This window comes from Plectropomus leopardus, chromosome 8, assembly GCF_008729295.1.
Source record: "Plectropomus leopardus isolate mb chromosome 8, YSFRI_Pleo_2.0, whole genome shotgun sequence".
NCBI lineage: Eukaryota > Metazoa > Chordata > Actinopteri > Perciformes > Serranidae > Plectropomus > Plectropomus leopardus.
The window spans coordinates 21,014,922-21,037,921 of NC_056470.1; the positions used below are offsets into that span (position 1 = coordinate 21,014,922).

General features: G+C 41.6%; 1 protein-coding gene across 1 annotated transcript; it reads left to right on the plus strand.

Moving 5' to 3' along the window:
• Positions 1-1,525: 1,525 nt before the first annotated feature.
• ncoa6 (nuclear receptor coactivator 6) lies at positions 1,526-22,934 on the plus strand. Its single transcript, XM_042491154.1, has 19 exons — positions 1,526-1,611; positions 3,510-3,847; positions 5,497-5,652; positions 6,419-6,541; positions 7,175-7,303; positions 7,405-8,232; positions 8,356-8,487; positions 10,085-11,420; positions 11,528-11,646; positions 11,801-11,928; positions 12,956-13,154; positions 13,206-13,318; positions 13,421-13,645; positions 14,814-17,817; positions 18,980-19,036; positions 19,343-19,373; positions 19,838-19,879; positions 20,125-20,258; positions 22,549-22,934. The coding sequence occupies exons 2-19, from the start codon at positions 3,550-3,552 to the stop codon at positions 22,593-22,595; spliced, it is 7,101 nt and encodes a 2,366-aa protein (XP_042347088.1). The 5' UTR covers positions 1,526-1,611; positions 3,510-3,549; the 3' UTR covers positions 22,596-22,934.
• Positions 22,935-23,000: the final 66 nt, after the last annotated feature.

The window sequence follows — 23,000 nt, forward strand, 5'->3', positions numbered from 1 at the left end:
TCAAATTAATTTTTTTTTTTAGGAAAGGCTCATATTTATTTTTGTGTTATTTGTGTAATTATTTTAGGTAGTGTATTTGAAGTAACAACCAACAGCTTTTGTGAAACATTGCATTCTAAAAATGGTTGAATTTAATTTCAGAATGGCCAATGCTGACTGATCAAACCTGCCCTTAACTTTGTTGTCTCCATTGTTGGGCACTAATGGAGTATGACTGTTGATGCTTGTGTCCTGTACTGCAGAGTACCATGCCTTAAGGCACATGTTTGCACAACACCTGATGTTTGATTCCATGTGCATTTTTATCTGATTTTAATTCAAATCAGCACTGTCAAAACCCAAAAAAGAAATAAAATGTTTGCACACATCCTAATGCTGAAGGATGTCGCCCCTTTATTTCTCCATACATGAACATATGGTGGATCTGACCTGCTGTGGAACAATTAAGTTAATTTGCCTTTTATGTAGAGGCTTTGCCACAATAAACTCATTTTATCCATGGCTCCAAAGACCATAGAAACTGTAAACTTTGAATTAATTCCAGAAATCTGAAAACAAGTCTGTAGGCGTAAACAAAAGTGCTCATAGTAATGTAGAAAAAACCCCAAAACCTGAATCTACATGCAAATATGAAAAGGCCTTGATATCTCAAGGGCAAAATTTGGATGTCTTGATGTCTGGAACTAAATATTTGAGGCGGGAATCATAACAGGCTCCCAATACGATATTATCAAGATGCTCAGGTCCCAATACAGCATTATTAGAATTCTACATGTTTTATTATATACTGAGTGTTACAATAACATTATACAATATATTGCAATGTGTTGCCTTTTTTCAACTGCAAATTAAGGAAAAACTTTTTTAAAAACATTTTCTTTATTTGCATAGGCTACCAGAAACTTAATTTATTTCAACATGAATAATCTCTATAACTAAAAGTCGATACTTGCCGTTCTTGTGTTTTTACAGTATTGCCACATACAATTTTGCAAAATTATAATGTATTGATTATTACCCATACCCCTACTAAATGTTACTTGATGTTTATGTCAGTATTTTCTTTTACTTGAAGGGACGTTGCCTCTCTCTGAATGAGGCTGATGCAGGGCAGGTGTGTAGAAGAAACTAACAGCCAAAAACCAAGAAAACACAGTCATCTTAATAATAAGACAACCAGGCGAAAACAAAGACAGACTACCTAATGAAGGCAACTTAACCCTTTAAAACCTAAGCAAATTGGTTTTAGGTCTTTCATTGTTAGAAAGCAATGAGCAACTTCACAAGACAAGGCCCAAAAATTAACAGGAAATTAGTTAAAAAAGAAAAAAGAAAGAAGGGAAAGGAAAATTACCTTAAAATAAGCAAAAAAGAAAACGACATTTCTGTTTAGAATAAACAAATCGAACTAAAGTAATTTTCAGGTCATTTTCTTATCTTTAAAAAAAAGTTTCTACTTCCTTATTTTGGGTTTTATTTTGACAAGCAGCACCGGAAACAGTGTTTTCCCTTCCCTTCCAGCTTGACATCTTGCTTGTGGTTCATGTTTTGTGAGCTAATCTGGCTAGCAGATGTCGACTGGTCAAACTTATTTTCAGATGAATATATGCGGTAAGGGTTTTGCTTTCCTTGTGCGGAATGCACTTTTGATGATATTTGACAAATTGAAGCTAATGAATTATGAAGCTAATGGCCTGTTTTTAAATGCGTTTATGATTAATTATCTGCAGTGCTACCCAGCTAACTTAGCTAACGTTTGCTAACTGGAGCTGTCGGGGAAGCCAGCAGGAACCGCCTTGACATTATTTTTTATCCTCTTTCATTGTGTGGTGACTGCTAGAAACGCATTAATTTGAATTGTAAGTGATGATCATATCGGCACTAAAATGCACAATGACACGGGGTAAGGGGTATTTGTGTTTTCCTAGCCGCTTTTAATGACGTTACGGTGGCTAACGTTTGCGCTAAGGCCCGTGCTACTGCTGGGCCGATCATGTTAACCAAGCTGCCCCCCGATTATGGCAGTGGATTGACGCAATGTTACATTATTTGACATTAATGCAAATCAAACAATAGATAAGAACTACTCGCAGTCCCTTGTGTACCTCTTTGACATTTCTGCAGATATAAGTTAAGCATCACCGGTCTCAGTGATGCCACATAGAGGTGTTTATTTTTTGTTGTTGTTGTTTTTGTTGTTATTCCTAATTTACATAACAGTAAAAAAGTCAAAAGTCTAGAATACAATTTGACGTACACAATAACAACAATAATCAAGCCAGGGGGATATTTCAATAAATAAAAATATTGTCAGATATACAAATGCCAAGAGTCTTGATAGCCTTTTTGTTCGTCGAATCAGTAATTTCATATAATCCTATCCTTCAGAAAACTGCCAATATTTTTTTATTTTTTTTTTTTTTGCTAAACTTACAATTATGTTGTAAGTATTTTGCCAGAACCATTACCAGATTCATTTTATGCTTTGCTTTCTTTTTTGGGCTATTGAGAAAGCCTAACACTATACTTTTGCCAAATAATGTAATGTCTTTGAAGAAAAACAACGCCAAAAACATCGTGTTAAAAAAAAAAAGTTTCAGATTGTTCATCACAAAACACAGCGTCCGTGTTTGTCTTTTTAAAAAATATTTCTTACTTGTAGTGACTGGCAGCAGGTAATATATGACATCTACAAATTAATGCCGATATGTAGTGACATGGAATAGAGACAATATTCTGTTGAAAAAGGGCACCCATGGCTCTATTATTATTTTGGGGATGTTGCAAGAAACAAATTTATCCTATTGGCTTGACATACATTTGCAAAAAGAAAGAAAGCATGTTTTGTTTGACCTTTTCTCTCCTGAAGCTATAATTGAAAACCTGTAGCTACTCACTCACCCAGCATCCGATATATTGTACAGCTGTTAGTTACTACTCCAGCGCTGCTGTTATCAAATCAAATCAAGTTTATTTATATTGCACATTTATAAATAACCGTCATTGACCAAAGTGCTGTAGAAATGAAAACAAATGGAACACAGATTGATAACTTGAAATGCGCACAGCAACAAAATGTTAGCAGAAATTACAAAGCAATAGTATATGTACATAAATATAAAAAAATGAGAGTAGTAAAATTATAAAACACTACACACCAGTATGAGCAACCAAAGACTATTGAAAAACATGTACATCTTAAGATTAGTCTCGTAAGTGTAGAGTAGGAGCAGATAAGTTTTGTAATGTACAGGGGTGCCGATCCATGTAGGCTTAAAAAACAAAAAAAAAACTTTAAAAACAGTCTTGTATTTGATGGGTAACCAGTGCAGGGATGCCAGGACTAGTGGTCTCTCTACTGGTACCAGTGAGGAGTCTCCCTGCTGCATTCTGTATCAGCTGTAGGAGAGACAATATATATTTTACTTTGTCACCTGTTGTTTCTTGACTGTGACACTGGTGGTTTATTGGATGGAATGATGACACGTGTCTCTCTTGTGTAATTTCAGCATAAAACGGTTTAAACGCCACTCCTAGTAAAAGGGGAGGATGGCGCATCGAAGCACCCCACCTTCGCCCTCGCAGAGGACAGAGTACCTGGAGCCTGATAATGATTCCGACAGGGACTCAGGTGTTGGGGAGGATGCAGGGGAGGATGCTGACAGTTGCCATGGAGGCACAGTAACAGAGGAGGAGCAAGTCAACAAGCAAGAGGATGTGGAAGAAACCAACGGGGAGGGAGAAGATTTTACAGTTTTTGTTGCCTTTCAAGGGAATATGGAAGATGAGGACTTCACTCAAAAACTTGACACTATCCTCAGTGGAATACCAGACATGCTTGATATGGGTTAGTTTAATGCTGTTTTACGCTTAACTGCAATGGGGAGGAAAACCGTGCAAGTGTTTTTTCTTGTTTGTTTGCTTTTTTATCAGAAAAAGAAGCATTCAAAGATATAAAGAGTGTACTCACATAAAACTAGGCCGTCAGTGCAGTGGAAAGACACAAATACTTTTGGAATTGGTGCTACATGACCAGGATAAAAAAGAGAAATAGGGCTGTGGCATTCGCTTTTGCTTAATAAGTAGAAAAACCTACAACTACTAGAATGCACTGTGCCATACCTGACCAGTGAATGCTCCTACTGGTGAGTGACATAATGTGAGCTTGGCCATGTCACACGATGGCGGCTGGCTGGTAACAAATGATTTTGTATTATATTTAAATGCAAAGCTAAAAGATGTTTCTGAAAACGTTTAAGGTGAGAAACAGGCAATGCAGTAACAGAATCTTGTTTTATATGTGATCAGTGCTGTTTAGTTTTACTGTTTGAGCTTAGCTTTCAATCAGTTTCTCTGTGCAGGGTGGCGCCCACTTCCTGTTCGCAAACTTTTGCTATTACAGCTAAACAGGGCATATGGCAAGAACTGGGCACTGTGTTAACATAATCCTGACTTCTGTTTGATCAGCACTGCCCAGTTTTACTGTTTGGTGGCATTTCAGTCCGAGTTTGAGAGGGAGAGAGAGAGAGCAAGGGATGGGCGGGTCTGTCTCTCGAGTCACTTCAGTAATCTTTGTGTCCATGGCGGCGGGCAATACGAAAACGTGGAAGTACAGTTGGTGGATCAGACAACAGCCCGAGAGCCAACAATTTTCTCCGTGGGTGGAGGAGGCATATCATGGCACTTGTTAGATGGAGTCCAGTTTACCACAGTTCATCTACACACACTACCCACATTGTTTTGATACAAAGCTGGTTGAAAATCAGTGAAGTGTCCCTTTAACTGATATGCTGCATACAAAAAGGAGCTGCTCATTACAGGTGTGTCCTGATAGCTGCTGTCCAGCTCTGGCTGTGTATCTGGGTCTATATAATATAAGACCTCAGTTGTCTGCCCGGTTAAATACAGTTCTTTAAAAAAGTTTCAATCTTCTTATATGTAATTATTGGGTGGAGGGAGGGTTTATGCAGCATTGCATTGTGATAGTTTTAGTGGCAGTATTGTATCTAAACACAAACTGCCAAGTTTAGCTTTTTACTTAGTACATTTTACTCATCTGGTAGCCCACTAGAATAAGTAGGAATACATTTATTTGGATTTTTGGCCATTATCCAATACTAGGTATTGATAGGTAATAGGTATTGATATATCCATCTTTTTCTCCAGCTAATTTTATTGACCATCAAGTTTCTTATGTAGTAGAATTAACACTCTATAATGTATACTCTTATATTGGTGGCCCACCAGCAGATGGAGTCATAAAATACAATGCTTTTAGAGTTGATGTTTTTCTAGATTAATTCCCAGAGATGTGTTTTCACTGAAAAACAAGTCTTTTATTAGAGAAATGTCCTGAATTCTTTGTCCTATTATATATGACACCAGCAGTTGAGTGTCCATCCTCTCCTTGTCCCTCTCTAACCAGTCACCTCTAAAAAAAATCCATCTTGTATTCAGTGCAATTGCAACTTATATCCATTCATTGTCCCTCTTTAGGCTCTGAAAGGCTACAGCCACAACATGTGGAGCCGTGGAACAGTGTGCGAGTTACCTTCAACATTCCTCGGGATGCTGCTGAGCGACTCAGACTGTTGGCCCAGAACAACCAGCAGCAGCTCAGAGACCTGGGGATTCTCTCTGTGCAGATAGAAGGTAACAGCACTGCCTTCAAACTTCATCTTTCATTTAAACCGAATGCAAAAAACTGTATTGTTTATTCTCTTTTTTCCTTTTTTTTTTCTTTTTTTTTTTTTTACATCTGTGGTACTTAGAATAAGAATAGAAGAATAGAGTCCAAAAACTCAGAAATGACTTAGCATTTTTGCACCTCCACTGCCCTTGTCTCAAAGTTGGTGGGTTTTTTGAATGGGTTTTCAGTTAAACTCCTTAAATAAGGTCAAACTTCAGAGGCTTTCATGTTTTGATCTTCAACATAAAATACATCAGTAAATACCCCACTCGCAAACTTTTAAAGCTTTAATGTGACAGTTGCTAACAATTGGCTAAATGAGACCACAGAACGTCATCACGCAGAATCATGTCAAATCTGCTCTACAGGCTCGTAGCAGTGGTGACGTGACCATGTGTAGTTTGTTTTTGCCTTGCAATAGCTTCTTACTTCAGGTGACTACATTTACTTCACAAATCCCGAAAGTGCTGTTTAATTATGAAGATTACCTTGTTGAACAAAATGTGTAAGTATGATAGACATTTGTTAACCAAAGAGCTTATTCTCTGCAGTGGTCCAAAATCCAGTGGAAAAAAATCCATAAGCTTTTTGATGAGGGAACCAGGGTTAAGTTATCTTTAGGGTTGGCCTACAGAAAAAAACATCATCCCTGATGCACTCTATAAGGCATACACACTAGACTTTGTGTTGTAAATGTTAGTTATAGATGTTCACTCTGTTGATATTCAGGGGAAGGGGCCATCAATGTGGCTGTGGGACCAAATAGAGGACAAGAAGTCAGAGTGAATGGACCAATTGGAGCACCTGGCCAGATGAGAATGGAGGTTGGCTTTCCAGGTCATCCTGGTCCAGGTATTGTTTTACTGAATTGATGACACATGGTCTTGAATATTACACAGCGTTTTTTGTACTAGTTGTAGCAGTAAAAGTGTATTTTGTATAATGGCGCAGTAGGTAATATGCAAACATCGATTATTTTTGTCTTCTCTATTTCCAACACATAAGCACACATAAAGACATGAACACATTACACAAAGCTGTAAAGACAGACAATGGTCATATGTATTGTATGGTTGTTTTTAGTTTTGCTTTGTGTGTTAAAGCCATTCATTAGTGATTGCTGATCTGTTAATTACAAATACACCAGAATATAAGTATTGTAAATCTCATATTATCTTCCCAAGAGAGTTCAAGATGTGCTAAGTGGAAAAGAGGGTCACACTAAATACTTACAACTTTAGCCTGCTGAAGTTGTTTTATTCCGCCATGTTTGCAGTTTTAATACTGTATACATCATCCCTGTATGTTCTGGTTGTATTTTACTAAAGACACTACTGAGAAATAAGTATGCGTGATCATTATAACCGTGCTAATTTAACAAAGTTAAAGGTGGTGCTGTGCAAAGACTTCTGCGCATTAATGTATGTTATAAAAATGATTTGCCTGTTTCCACAAAATTATTTAACACGCCCATATTTTCATAAGGAGGAGTACGGATGGCTAATCCGGCAATGGTTCCCCCAGGGCCTGGCATGTCAGGTCAAGCTATGGTACCAGGCAGCAGTGGACAGATGCACCCTCGTGTTCAGAGACCATCTTCACAGACAGGTTCAGGTCTTTATTTCTTGTACGTCATATCATCCATGTTGCAATTTGGAATGAATTAAGGCTTGGACAATACAATAATGGAAAAATTGCGTCCTCCTCTTCCACAGATGTGATGGATCCAATGATGCCAGGCATGTCAGTTCAGCAGCAACAGCAACTTCAGCATCAACAGGCCGGTCCCCATGCCTCAGGCCCAATGCCTCCTCAGGCTGCTCATCACATGCAGGCTCTGCAGGGAGGTAGACCGCTCAACCCTGCTGCACTGCAGCAGCTACAGCAACAACATCACCAACAGCAACAAGCCCAGCAGCAAGCTCAGCTCTCCCAGCTTGGACCTAGACCTCCATTCAACCCATCGGGCCAGATGGCTGTACCTCCTGGCTGGAACCAGCTGCCCTCCGGTGTCCTCCAGCCACCAGCAGCCCAAGGAGGCCCTGCCTGGAGAAAGCCCCCACCCCAAGCCCAAATGGTTCAACGTCCACCCTCCCTTGCTACAGTTCAGACTCCCAGCCATCCTCCGCCGCCTTACCCGTTTGGCAGCCAGCAGGCTGGGCAGGTGTTCAATGCCATGGGCCAGGGACAAATACAGCAACAGCAGCAGACAGGAGTGGGTCAGTTTGCTGCTCCCCAGCCTAAAGGCCCACAGGCTGGTCCTGGTGGTGTCACAGGACAGCCCAGACCACCTCCACCCCTTCCACCAACATCTGGACCGCAGGGAAACCTCACTGCCAAGTCCCCTGGCTCCTCCTCATCTCCTTTTCAGCAGGGTTCACCTGGGACTCCTCCCATGATGGCTCAGAGACCTACAACACCACAGGGTTTTCCCCAGGGCGTTGGATCACCAGGAAGAGCAGCCCTCGGCCAACAGGGTAACTTGCAGCAAGGATTCATGGGAATGCCCCAGCATGGACAGCCTGGGGCCCAAGTTCACCCAGGTGGGCTACTGTTTGTTGTTATACTGAAATGCACTTTAAAAAATCAAAATTTTGACTCTTGTAAAATAGTATGTGAAGTTAAAGTAGTCTGATGTCTATAATGACAATAAATACTGATTACAGGCATGCCGAAGCGTCCCATGGGCTTTCCAAACCCAAACTTTGTCCAAGGTCAGGTGAGTGCCAGCACTCCAGGAACCCCTGGTGGAGGAGCCAGTCAGCAGCTTCAGAGCAGCCAAGCAATGACTCATGCAGGTAAAAGATTTGCCGTTTAATCAATTGCAAACATTTTTGGCAAAGATCCTTCTTACATTTGACAATTACATGCACTGAGACATGCCTTTTTACATTTTAAAAAAACATTTTGGTTGTGTCATGACATGCTGTTTGACTGATGAAGACAACTGCTTGAAAAATGATAACAACATGACTACTGAATTATATACACTGCTGCATCTCCTATACGCGGTTAACCACTATAGAACATATAGTATATAGTATATAGTTTTTCTCACGGATTTTAAAAACTATACTTTTAATTAATTTTGAGTGTATTATGATAAAGTAATGGATGTAGGTCTAACATTTGAGATCAGATAATGTAAAATGTTATAAAGATTGTTTACGCTGCAGCTAATGGACTCAAATGGCAGGCCTGATTAAAAATAATGAACTGCATTGAATCACCTACACGAGGAACCTTTATGGCAGTGTAATCGAGTATATTTTAGATCCTTTTAGGCGTTTTTCAGATTCTTTCATTTCAGTACAGAATTGTTAAAATCAATCAGTCTATCATATTTTAAATTGTTTAGTCTTAAGTTAGACTGTCACTATAATATTTTAAAATAAAAGTTATGCTGTTTAGTAACAAATTTAACAGGGTTCCAGTCAATCCTCAAAAAGTCTTAAAAGGCATTGAATTAATAGATTTTTAAAAAGCCTTAATTGTTATTAGATTGACTTTAATTAATCTTTTCAAAAGTCTTAAAAATGCTCAGACTGGGGAAGTAGGAATTTCTAAATCTTTTTTCTGATGTTGCAACATAAAAGCTCAAAGTAGATGGTAATATCTATTTTTTTTTGTTTGTTAAATAATTAAATAAATTCCTTTTCCTAAACTCGTCATGATGAGAATCCCAGCAGTGGAAATTCACATGAAGATTGAGAAACACAAAATAGCCCAGAAAACAGGCCAGATATTTCCCACTATTGTTGGTAACCCAAATAGAAACTTCTGTTATTATGTAAAATGTTCACTGTCTTCCATCTATTCCACTCTAAAAAGAGTTGTTTTTCCAACATTTGTTCTTCTTGAATTTTGGTTATTAGAAAATTAGTTTTAAACTTAAATCCAAGTGGCATTAAAAAGTATTAAATCTACCTCGCCTTAATCTGCAGGAACCCTGCTTTTAGGTTTTTCTTGGATTCTTTAATTTCACAATAAACTTGTTGAGTTCGAGTAGCTTCAGACAAACAAACTTAACAGGGGTTCTATCATATTTTAAATTTTGTAGTCTTAATTTAGAATGTCACCATTATATTTTAAAATACAGCTCATGATGTTTAGTAACAAATTTAAAGAAATCATTGCACTGGGTCATTAACTACCAAGTGTGTCAATTTATCACTTTAAAACTATATATAAAATGTATCATATTTTAATACTCATCTCATTAAGTCCCAGCTGTGCAGTTTGTTGGTTGTTGACATTTACACTTGATGAACTGCTTTGATGTGCCTCATTTGGCACGCCATACCTTCCCTGGAGTAAGCAGAAAGCATAATAGTGTAGTACCTGTTGTGAACCCCTTTTAAGTCATATTTTTCTCTCTTCTCCCTTTTACATCAGGAGCTCCACCCTCAGCCTCCACCCCTAACTCAATGCAGGGTCCACCACATGCCCAACCCAATGTTATGGGTGTACAAAGTAGCATGGCAGGTCTGCCACCTGGTACAACCGCTGGGCCTAGTATGGGCCAGCAGCAGCCTGGCCTCCAGACCCAGATGATGGGCCTCCAGCATCAGGCCCAGCCCGTGTCCTCCTCCCCCAGCCAGAAGGTTCAAGGCCAAGGTGGAGGTCAGACTGTTCTCTCAAGGCCCATCAGTCAAGGGCAGAGAGGAGGGATGACCCCACCCAAGCAAATGATGCCTCAGCAAGGCCAGGGGGTGATGCATGGGCAGGGTCAGATGGTTGGGGGCCAAGGGCACCAGGCCATGCTCCTACAGCAGCAGCAACAACAGCAACAAAACTCCATGATGGAGCAAATGGTTGCCAACCAGATGCAAGGCAACAAGCAGGCATTTGGAGGCAAGATTCCAGCTGGGGTCATGCCTGGCCAGATGATGCGTGGCCCTGCCCCAAACGTTCAAGGTAACATGGCTCAGTTCCAGAGCCAAGTTGGCCCTCAGCAGATGACCCCACAACAGCAGCAGCAAATGGCTCAACTCCAACAACAGCAGTTACAACAACAGCAACAGCACCAATTGCAACAGCAACAGCTACAACAACAGCAGCAGCAACAACAACAGCAACAACACCAGCAGATGAACCAGCAACAGCCCCAGCAGGTTTCTATCGCTGGCAATCCGAATCAAGCTATGGGCATGCACGGGCAACAAATGAGGCTCCCTGCTGGTCATCCTCTCATCCAACAGCAGTTGCAACAGCAGCAGTTACAGCAGCAACAGAAACAACAGCAACAGGCCATGTTGCAACAGCAGCAACAGCAACAACAACAACAACAACAACAACAACAGGCAGCTCAACAACACCCACATCCTTTGGGAGATCCTAATAGTGGAACAGGGGACTTGGGGGTCCAACAGATGGTCCCTGATATCCAGGCACAGCAACAGCAAGGCATGATGGCGGGTCCTCAGCACATGCAGATGGGAAATGGCCACTTTGGAGGTCATGGCATGAACTTTAACTCACAGTTCCCAGGTCAGATGCAGATGGGGGGACCCTGCGTACAGCCAGGAGGCTTTAACGTCAGCAAAGATGTAACACTGACAAGCCCACTGCTGGTCAATCTGCTGCAGAGCGATATCTCAGCCAGCCAGTTTGGGCCAGGAGGAAAACAGGGAGCAGGAGGTGGCAACCAAGCCAAACCCAAAAAGAAGAAACCGGCAAGAAAGAAGAAGCCCAAAGAGGGAGAGGGACCACAGCAAGTAGAGGGACTTGGGTAATAATTTGTCTTTCTTACAGGTTTGTTTTTGCCATGGTGGACAGTTGAACTAAGTTTTTCACATTGACATGAAATTATTGATATAGCTTCTTTTATTCTCTTAGTGGTCTTGATGTGGCTGCTGGCATGGAGGATTCTGACCTGCCAAATCTGGGTGGTGAACAGAGTTTGGGTTTAGACACCTCTGGCCAGAAACTCCCTGATTTTGCCAACAGGCCTGCAGGTACCTAATTCAGAATTAATCAATTTGGGCAGTTATTTTGTCTGCATTTCACTGCTTATTATTTATTTGTAGCAACTTAACAGCATGCTTTATCTTTGCAAAATTTGTCTTTTTGTCTGATTTGTAAATGTATGCATCTCTACACTTCTTCTAGGCTTTCCTGGCCAACCTGGAGACCAGAGAGTATTGCAGCAGGTACCCATGCAGTTTATGCAGCAGCAACAACAACAACAACAACAACAACAACAGCAACAGCAACAGCAACAACAGCAGCAGCAACAGGTGAGGATGAGCCATGGTACTGTTGATCTGGCGACTTGCATAGTTGCTGTGATACAGTTTCATGTCATTTAATTTTTAATTCTTCTGGTTATGCACAGCAATCAGATTTAGATTCAAAACACATATACACATTTATAATACTAATACACATTCCTGTAAAAAGGAACACCGTGAAGGAGCAGGGAGAAGTAAAAAGTTCTTATTTTACCTGCTTCTTTCTCAAACATTGCTAAAAGTTTCCATATTCCTGATGTAATAAAAAGTCTGTTAGTATGCTCTCTGAGGTCCATTTAATGAATCATTTTTACTGCTCTCTTTCATTATATGAACAATGGCTTCATGTTACTCATGTATGTGTTGCTACACACTTACTTGCGATAACTGAAGTATGGCAAAATATGTGAAGAGTACAGACTTGTCATTGCCTTGTAATCTAACACATACTTTGCTTTTTTTCTAAACAAAAATACTCTCAGACACATTTGTCTTTACATGTGCTTTCTGAGATTTCCATGACAGTTTATCATCCATTATCACACCCAGAAATCTAATTTGAGACACATTCAATGTGACTAAAGTCTATGAACAGTGAAACCATTTCATCTGTTTTCAATTGGCAAAAACCATAAACTTAGATGTGTTCATATAGAAGGATAACTTATTCTCATTACACCATTTTTTAAGTTTGAGATTTTCATTTGTAATGCTTCGTGCTTAAACAACAGTCCTTTATGCTCAATGTTTTTATGTATGATTTGCAAGTTCAGTGTATGTCCATAGCTTGGAAAATGCAGTAGTACGTTCGACTAACAGTGGATAAAATTCTATTTACTAGACTTTGTTTTTATGTGCAACAGACAAATGTGTACTAGCATGAAGGATCTTTGCAATGCAAGGTGACTGTGCTTGCCTATGCTCGAAACGCACTTCTTTGGGAATCAAAGTGACTTGCAGCTGTGACATGGTTGCATGATCCAAGGCAAATAAACATGTGAACAGATAATAAAGTTTTGTCTTGTCTTAACAGCAGCAACAACAACAACAAATGCAGCACATGCAACAGCAGCAGATACAGCAACAACAAATGCAGCAGCAGCAACAAATACAACAACAAATGCAACAGCAGCAAATACAGCAACAACAGCAACAATTACAACAACAACAACAGCAGATGCAGCAACAGCAGATGCAGCAACAGCAGCAGATGCAACAGATGCAGATGCAGGGTCTCCAGAATGCTCAAGGGCAGCAAGGGATGGCCGGGCCGCAAACACCAGGTCAAGGCCAGCCCCAGATGCACCCTCATCAGCTGCAGCAACAGCAGCAGCAGCAGCAACAGCAGCAGCAACAGCAGCAGCAGCAAAATCAGCAGCCACACTTGCAACAGCAGGTATTATTTCTGTCACGTACCTAACTTAATGTGTATGGTTAGTGGTTTATCCTTTTAATAGTTTATGGCGATCCCCATTTTTCATTATAGCAGCAACAGCAGATGATGATGATGCTGAAGATGCAGCAGGAGCAGGCAAAGAATCGCATGTCCATCCCTCCAGGTGGGCAGCTCCCTCCTCGGGGTATGGGCAATCCACCCGAGGTGCAGAGGCTTCCCGTATCACAGCAAGGCAACATGCCTGTAATGATCAGCCTTCAGGGACATGGAGGTGTGCCGCCGTCACCTGACAAAGCCAGAGGGATGCCCCTGATGGTGAACCCACAGGTAAGGGCCCATGTGCTTCAACATGAAGATGATAATGACATTGACATCTCATGATTTGAATTTTATTTGTGATGGCACTTTAAGGGCTAGGCGATATGGCTCAAAATGTTTGTGTTGCTCAATATCGATAATTATCTACCAAAAAAAGTCAAATCATTATTTCTTTCAAGTTTTAAGGCAGAAATTCGCTCCTGAGTGAAAGATGAAGAAAACATAGTTTCATTGGAGTTTAAACAGCAGAACATTTAAAAAATCTGAGGTAGATTAAAAACAATGATAATCAAAATTATGTAATTCAATTAGACAATAAAAAAAGACATAGAAATCTTAATTTTGGTCAGCAGCATGTCAAACTCTTTGGACAGACGGTTTATAAGTTTTGTATGTGTTTTTACTGACAGTGGAAACTGAATAAATGACAAAGACAAAAATCTTAACTATGAGTTGTATTTTCTCTATAAGTTTTACACCCAAAAATATTAAATTTTGCCATTTCTCAAACAAAACAATAACAAGACAGACTTTGATGACATCTGGAAGTAGTAATGAAAGTCTGTTTGACTGAGGCAGAAATCATGTTTACAGATGTGGAAATTCATGAATGTTGACACATATTTACATTACCTTTAGTCCCGTTCAGTCATGTCATTATATGGAATAGTTGGTCAGTCAGTCACGTCACTCGCTAACTTACCCATAGCACTAGATGAGTAAACTATACAACGACTGTTGCTAACATAATTGGGAATTAAACCACGTTGCAATGTTACCAGTGGTCAAAACAATCATACTATAAATAACTTAATATGCACGTTGAATGTTGATGTAACGTTATAATGTTGCCGTGCACTTCAGTGGGCAGGGGAAAGGTGGCTGGTCTGCCGGTCCCCAAGTCGTTGTCTTCTATGGCTGCTGCTCAGTCTTCTGATAAGTGTCGAGGGGGTTGCTGGCATTTATGATGCATTGCCGCCTCCCTCTATAGGCGTATGGGTGGTTTAATTACATGGAGGATTTATCGAACATTTATTATATCGCTATCAGGGAAAATGATATCAGGATAATTATTGTTATTGTTTTATCACCCAGCCCTAGGCAGTAATTTTTTTTTCCTTTGGAGTAAACTATACAGAGTAAACTGTACAGCATTTGCATATGTTCTCCTGTCTAGCTTGCAGGTGCTGCACGAAGAATGTCCCATCCTGATGTAGGACAGGGCCCTCAGAGCACTGGATCTGAGGAGGCCTCTGCAGGAGCCCACCTGAAACCAGAGAGACCTGGTGGCCCAGAAACTGGGGTGCAGCCTGGAAATGGGAACCAGCAGATGATGACCAACCAAGGCTCCAACGCTCACATGATGAAGCAGGGACCTGTTCCATCACCGATGCCCCAACACACTGGCGCCAGTCCTCAGCAACAGTTACCTAGTCAGCCTCAGCAAGGAGGCCCCATGCCAGGCATTCATTTCCCAAATGTCCCGACAACCTCTCAGAGCTCCCGGCCCAAAACCCCCAACAGAGCCAGCCCCAGGCCTTACCACCATCCCCTCACCCCAACTAATCGTCCACCGAGCACTGAACCCTCCGAAATCAACCTCTCGCCAGAGAGGCTAAATGCCTCTATTGCAGGGCTGTTCCCTCCCAAAATAAACATTCCTCTGCCTCCCAGGCAGCCTAACCTAAACAGGGGATTTGATCAGCAAGGTCTTAACCCAACAACTCTGAAAGCCATCGGACAGGCCCCTCCTAACTTAACCTTACCAGGCAGTAACAACGGCAGTGTGGGTGGAAATAACACTAACAACAGTCAGCAGCCTTTCGCAACTGGGGCAGGAGGAGCAGGCGCTAAACAGGACAAGCAGCCTGGAGCACAGGGTAAGAGGGCAAGTCCTAGCAACAGTCGGAGGTCAAGTCCAGCCTCTAGCCGTAAATCAGCCACCCCAAGTCCAGGGAGACAAAAGGGGGCAAAGATGGCCGTCACCTGCCCCCCTGCCCAACAGCAGATGGTCAACCCTCAGGGGCAAACCATGATGCTCAGCCCCACATCAGTACCCCCAAGTCCAGTATCTATGCCTTCACAAGTGAGTGTGGGCATGGAGGCACAGCAGGCCCAGACCCCCTTCCATGGGATGCAAGGTAACCCTGCTGAGGGTGTCAGGGAAAGTCAGGGAATGATGGCAGCAGAGCAGCGACAGATGCCTCAGCCCCAGCCACAGCCTTTGAGGGAGTTATCAGCTCCCAGAATGGCAAGTCCTCGTTTCCCTGTGCCGCAACAGCCTAAACCTGACTTGGAACTACAGGCTGGCACAGTTGATAGGCACCCAGCACACACAGCTGCCATGCAGGACTCTGAAGTCTCACCCTCTCTCAGGGCAGCTCCAACCTCCCTCAACCAGTTACTGGATAACTCTGGGATCCCAAACATGCCTCTTCGGCCTGCACAGAGTAACGCTGTTAGGGATGGCATGGGAAAAGACAGCCCCAAGTCAGCTTTGGAGCCAGAGAGACCACTCCACAGTAATCCCCAGAGTACAGATATCTCCGCTGCTGTCACTACTGCTGCCACTATAAATGATTCAGAAGCTAAACCCAAACCTACTGTCCCAATAATGACCAGCAGTCCTAATTTGCAGCCTGCTCCAATGTCCAGCTTGCACCCTAGCACTAACGTGACCTCTAATATTATCCCCAACCCTAGCCAAAACCCCGTCTCCAGTCTTGGTGTCAATCCCAGTGCGAATGTAAACCCAACGCCAACCCGCAGTACAAACAGTACTGCAACCACGAGTGTGAGCCCCAACCCAGTCACTTCCAGTCAGAGCAGTCCTGCTTCTATCGTTAATACCACTTCGAACTCCAGCTCTGCTCAAAAACCAAGCCCCAGTCCTAAACCTGTGACAAGTGTTCATTCAGTCATTCAGATCCCGGCCTCCTCTAGCACAATTTCACCTAATCAGATCACTGTGTTCGTCACCTCTAACCCCATCACCTCTGCCCCCACTTCGCAGGTACCCACATCATTGGTGTCCACCATGGTGGCTGTCCCCAACAAGAGCATTAGACCTCAGGACATCAGGCAGCAGGCCCCTGTCCCCCGACCTCCTCAGTTTATCACCACCCCTGTATTTATCAACCCCATTTTTCAGGTCCCAGGTGCATCTGTGGCTCCCAATACCACAATGGTATCACAGTCAGTCACCATGATGGGGCCCATCCAAGTGTCCACTACAAACATCCAACTCTCTCCTGCCCCAAGCTCCACTCAGTCCTCAGGGGCTAACGTGACCAGCACTCAGCCTGCCAGAAGTGCTGTTGGACAGCTCCAGCTGGCCACTAGTGTGCCCTCACCAGTTCAAGTTGTTACTCCCCCAGCTCCTTCTCAAATTAACCCAGGGGCTCCCAAAACAGAAAATCTAGGTGAAACAGGCTCTGCTCAGAAACCTAGTCCCCCAGTCAGGCAGCCATCTCCTCATCCAAGCCCTGCTGCATCATCTCCCTTTCAGTCACCGCTGGCCTCACCTCCTCTCTGCTCTAGTCCTGGGGCTGCTAACACCATCAGAAAAAGCCCCATGTCTCCGTCTCCCACCGCCCAGGTGAAAAGTAAACCCACACAGGCTTCTCCAACTGTGTCTGGTCCAGCTGATTCCCAGCAGAGTCCTGTAGAAAGGCCTGCGCAGGGGCCCACTGGGGCTGTACCACCACAGGTTTTTCATCCTCCTGCTAGTCAAGCCATTCAGATTGAAGCATTAGCTCCCCTTACTACCACTACTGCTGCTCCAAACAACATTACTCCACCTGCTGTCTCCTCTGCAATCCCAGTTCCTGGCCAAGTGGCTGCTCCTACTCAGATTGTTACCCAGGCTCCAGTGCCTCCACCAGCTTCAGTCTCAAGCCAGGCCCAGACTGTACCTCCTCAGACTCCTAATGTCACTGTAGTTGGTGCTACTACAGGTGTCTCTTCCACCTTACTCTCTACGGTTGCTCCTGTACAAAGTCCCATACCGTCCATTGTTTCAATTGTTGCTGGTTCTGGATCTGCTTTGGAGGTGGCCCCCACAACATCATCTCCAGTTACTAATCCCAGTGCTGTTCCACCAGCGCAGTTGGACCCTGTGGCTATGGAGCCCCCCATGCCGCCAGCTGCTGCATCTGCTGAAACCACTCAGACCACTGCAGGTAAACGCACAGCTATCAAGTTAACAGGATAATGATCATATTGAAGCCATGGTCTGTGGTCAGGTCAAACAAGTATCATGCAACCTGATGTATTACATAGCCACTCTATATGTGGTTTTACAGAACTGTGCAAAAGTCTTAGTCACTTTAACTTTTGTTATTTTAGCATGGTTAGAATGATAATACATAATTATTTCTTAGTATAGTCTTTACTAAAACACAATCAGAACATAAAGGAAATATGTATACAGCATTGAAATGCAAATATTTCAGAAAAAAAATTCAGCGGGTTTAAGTTGCATGTATTTAGTCTAATCTCCGTTTCCACTTAGCATCTCTTTAAGTCTCATGGGCAGTGTATTACACCAGCTTGCATTAGAAACATGTCTAAAGCGCAGTATTGATTTTTTTGAGCTACCTTTATAATGGTTTGACTTTTGACTGTTCTGACTTTCTTAGTGTTTTAATGCATTGTACACATTCTCTATATTCTTTGTTTGTATATATACATATCTTTGTCTCATCTTCATTAAGATAATGAAGATGAGACAAAGATATGTATATATATTCATTACAACTTTGCTAAAGCTCTATAGTATAGTAAATCTATGGTGGCCTAAGACTTTTGCACATTGCTTTGTTTACATGTGTCTGTGTTTGCATGCACAAAATATTCCAGTTTTTGCCCTTTTTCTGAAAAAGACAACATTCCCACAAAACTGTTTTCATGGCTAATAAAAATAAATCTTCTACCAAAGTTCACATCAACATTTAGCTGTACATTTTCATGATCAACATGTCATTAATCACATCAAAATGTGGAAAAGTGCCTCAAACAGCTGGAGCCGATAGTGCCACTTTGTTTCTTGAGTTTTCCACTGGTGGTGGAGTTGTTTGACGATGCGAACACAGCCTATCTTTGCCATTCCTTTCATAACCACTGTCTTAAAAAGGTCAACATTTTGTTCATCTGCTGTCTGTCTATTTCCATTTGAACGCAGCATTAATCAGAAAATGCTACATTTGGGAAAAGGCCTAATTCAGAATATCCAAGCGGAATATGTTGTGCATGTAACTGTAGTGAGTGGTCAATACTCCCAACTAACATTTTTTTTATACATTTTCCAATATGTCAGTTGAACTATGTAATCCTTTTCTCCAGCACCTGTTAATAAAGAAGTCCCACAGTCCCAGGAACCCATTACCAGTGAGAAGACGGGTAAGTGTGGTCATAATTGTTGTAAGAAGTTGTTAAAAAGAGAGAATTCCCCCACACATTCCAATTACTTGCAAAAAAACTCAGGTGGAATTTTGCAACCTTATGAAGGTTTGAGGAACAATGTTGTTTACTTAAAAAAGTTTTTTGCAAGTAATTGGACAGTGCACAGGAATTTTCCCTCTTTCGCATTCTACAGAAGTTTTTTTGAAGGTGTGCAGGAACCTCCACATTCAAGTTTTAAAAGTTGTTAAAATGCTTGAATTTTAAAGAATAACTCATATTTGTTTTGTATTTTGTCCTGTTCAGGTGAAGACGCCTCGACAGGTTCTGAGCAGGGGTAAGATTCCTCATAACATTTGTATTCTTATTACAGCTGTGTTGTTGATAAGTTGGGTAATGCTTTGTGTGCTGGGGTCTGTTAAGGTGTCCCTTACTATTGATCGCTGTGATGGTGGCTTAGTCTTTAAATGTGCGCTCTTGAAAGAGAAATGCTTAGACATTTCTAACTCTACTGAAACTCAGGGAGTGCATTTGGTTGGCCAAGGAGGTACATGGTGAATACAATGAGCCACATGGCCTCAGCACTTGGTATGTATGATTGGCATGCAACTATAAAAATATTCCAATGCATGTCAGAAGTTTAAACAAAATAGACACGATCACAAAGCAAATTGCACTACTCCACTGACATTTGTAGTTGCATCTCTTTTCCCGGGGTTTGTCTTAATATGGTGGGGAAGTGAAGCCATGTTTGTTCAGCACAGTTTATAGTTTACCGCTGTTTTTCCACTTCTATCACAGATGGGCAAAGAAAAGAAAGACGCCCATCAACTTAGTCCCAAGGTATGTATTTTAATGTTTGCGCTGCAAAGACACAAGCAGTGATCATGTCGACGTAATGGATGCTGTCGGGATGAAGACGGACAGTATCTGTGGTAGATGAGGAAAAACAGCAAGAGTCCAGAGTGGTATTATATCTTTCTCTGAGTAGAGCAGAGTTAACCCACAACCTTTCACCCTGAGTAACACATCATTGTGTTGTCCCTCCTTCCTTGTCGTTTGTTGTTGTTTTTTTCTGGTTCTCCCAGCACTGCTGTGGAGAAGCCCAAGGGACCGAGCCGGCGCAGCTCTCGGGCAGAGAAGGAGGTGGAGGAGGAGCCAGTAGCAGACAGCGGCATTAGGAAGAGATCGGCCAGACCTGGAGCCAGTGCTGCTGTAAAAGGTAACATAAACACACAAGCAGCTTTTAAGAGGCATGATTACAGATGTACCGATTACAGTTTTTTAAAGTCTGACCTGCCAATTCTAATTAGGCCAATTCTGATTGTCCAGAGGCATATGCTGGCATATGTGTCGCAAAAACCTCATATGGCTTGTTATTGATGAGGTACACCTCACATACAAATAGTAAATAGAAATAAATAGTATTTTTTTAGACCATTACTGTCTAACTGAAAACCCATTTGTGTAATAGAGGAGCAGAGGTTAGTGCTAACATCAGGATTGGCTGAGGGAGTTTGTCTGACAAAGCGAGCACTCCTGCCTGCTGAAAGTGTTTCAGATTCATACAGAGAGCAGTTGAGCTTACAGGATGGCTTTATCGGACTTATAATTGACAGCACGCCAAAACATTTTTGAAAGTGTTATGTATATCTTATATGGCTGCATGGATGATTGTAGAGAGGTAATCAGATCATGCTTGATTGACAGCTCTCTTTTGGTTTAAGTAATGTCACCATTTTATTTTGTTTTCACTCACTGGCATCAAAACGTTTTGCTGTCAAAGAACAAACTACCAAATCTATCAAATGAACTCTACTTGTTGAGACAGCTAGACTAATTAGACTAATTACCAAACAAGGTTAGAGGGCCCAACTCTGTGTTTGCCGTTGTTTTGCCTCCCAGACTATAGTGCCAATAATTTTAGCATTTTCCATTCTGTTACATGAAGCGATAGCATTACTTTTCTATAAGAACCTTTTGAAGTAATTTTCAACTACCCTAGTAGCCTGCTAGTAATCTTGACTAATCAGCAAACAAGCAGACAAGGGTAGACCACCCATATTTGTGTTTTTATTGAATTATAGAGTGCTGCAGGGTTGATGTTTTTGTAGGCCGATGCAAAGTTATCATCGCCCTGGTCCTCTTGTCAAAAAGCCAACTAGATGTTTTCATTGCATTTGAGATATTTGCAGAAAACAAGCTCTGTGGCAAACAAACATTTTGATATTTACACATTTTGTTCATTGAGATAATCTTAAAAAATTAACACTTCTTTTATGTTTTTGAAGCACAAGTGCAATCGCCAGAAGTACAAAACTAACTTAAGGCACAAACGAACTACACAGAGGTCACATGGATAATGTTGCCTCCAAAACAAGGCTGTAAAGCTTTGTTGGACAAGATGATGTTCTGTAGTCTTATTTAGCTACTTGTTAGCAACCACCCTTTTTTTAAAATGCTTAGTGAACTGCCGTGTCAAGTACATATAATCAAACATCGCTGAGTAAACTTTGCCTTCATTGATGAGTTTAAAGCCACCTTAAATAATCAATATCAGTTTAAGTGTACACTATATTAAGAATAGTTTCACTGCTTTACCTTGCCGTAAGACAGCCCTTACCAACGGAGATTTGAAGCTGTTATATCAAAAACACCAAACTCCACTGAGAAAAACAGTGTTTTTCCTTCACTGAACGGTAGAGTCATGCGGGTAATCTCCATGAAGGACCGGGATCCATGTGGATTCTAGAGTTTGGCTCGGACCATACATCCCTTTCCGAACCCAAATAACTGAACCCAAGAGATTAAATTGACTATTTTCAACTACTGACAAAAACAAGTAGGCCTTATGAAAACAAATAGCACATTTAGCTGATCGAAAGATTGCAACAGCTTGTTAGCGCGGCACAGAGGCAGACAAACAGCAGTTTTTCCTTTCAGCGTCTGAACAGTCAAATGTTGAGCGGTGGAAAGTGACTTCTTTTGACTTCTACACAAGACTTGGTTTTAGTCTCAGTTTTGGTCAGACTTTAGATGGAATTCTTTATAAATGCAGTGACGTATCGCTCCATCTCCCATCTAGCTGCTCTCTGCTGCCTTTGTTGGTTTCAGGGGCAAATTTAGTGATTTGGGAGCTCAGTGTCCCAGCCTAAACGCCTTACTTTGATTTCATCCATTCTCTAACTGGTAATGATGGTGGGCTGTTGGCAGCTGTAGAAGAAGTTATGCTGTTCTTTACACCCTCGGTATAACTAATGTAGACAAGTGCAGGTGATGTTACTGTGTCTGCTGCTGTATGTGAACCATCGCTCAGAGCATGCATGTAAATTTTATCAGCACAGACCTGGCTATATCTGAGACTGACCCCCAGATAAACATTCATGGCCAGTTATGGTCACCAGTCAATCAATTTTTGCATCTCTAGATAGAATATCTATCACTAGGCCTAAGTTACCAGTCACTATGCCCATTACCACCCTCCTAAAACACTTATATACTCTTTTTAACAGAAACTGGAGCAAGCCCCACCCAGGCCAAACGAAGGAAGTCAAAATAGGCACAATTGCAGCTGTGGAAACCTGTGAACTGTACTGTAAATGTTTTTGTTTTCCCGCTGTGAATCGGTTGATATCGGTTTCTTTGTCCCAGATTATGAATTTTCAGTGGAGGAAGAAACCATGTACAGATTGTTTTAAAAAGAATGCTTTTGTTTTGTCCATGCTATAATGTGAGATTGTAGTTAGAATGTGTGCAATACAGTATGTGTTTGTGTGAATGTGCTTTTTATATTAAATGCTGGATTAATCATGTGAAGACTGATAATGGAACTTGTCATGATTGTATAATTATGTTGTAAAACTGAATTAAATTTTCTACTGCTTTTTGTTCTGTGAAACTGTGCAAAATGATTCATGTTTTGCCGCAAGGTTGTAATTTTGCAAGCACAAAATTAATGTAAATA

Coding starts and splice junctions, on each gene's coding strand:
- ncoa6 (XM_042491154.1), top strand. CDS start 3,550: ATGGCGCATCGAAGCACCCCACCTTCGCCCTCGCAGAGGACAGAGTAC. Junction 11,647..11,800: donor TTTTGCCAACAGGCCTGCAG/GTACCTAATTCA, acceptor CACTTCTTCTAG/GCTTTCCTGGCCAACCTGGA. Junction 13,155..13,205: donor GCAACAGATGCAGATGCAGG/GTCTCCAGAATG, acceptor CGCAAACACCAG/GTCAAGGCCAGCCCCAGATG.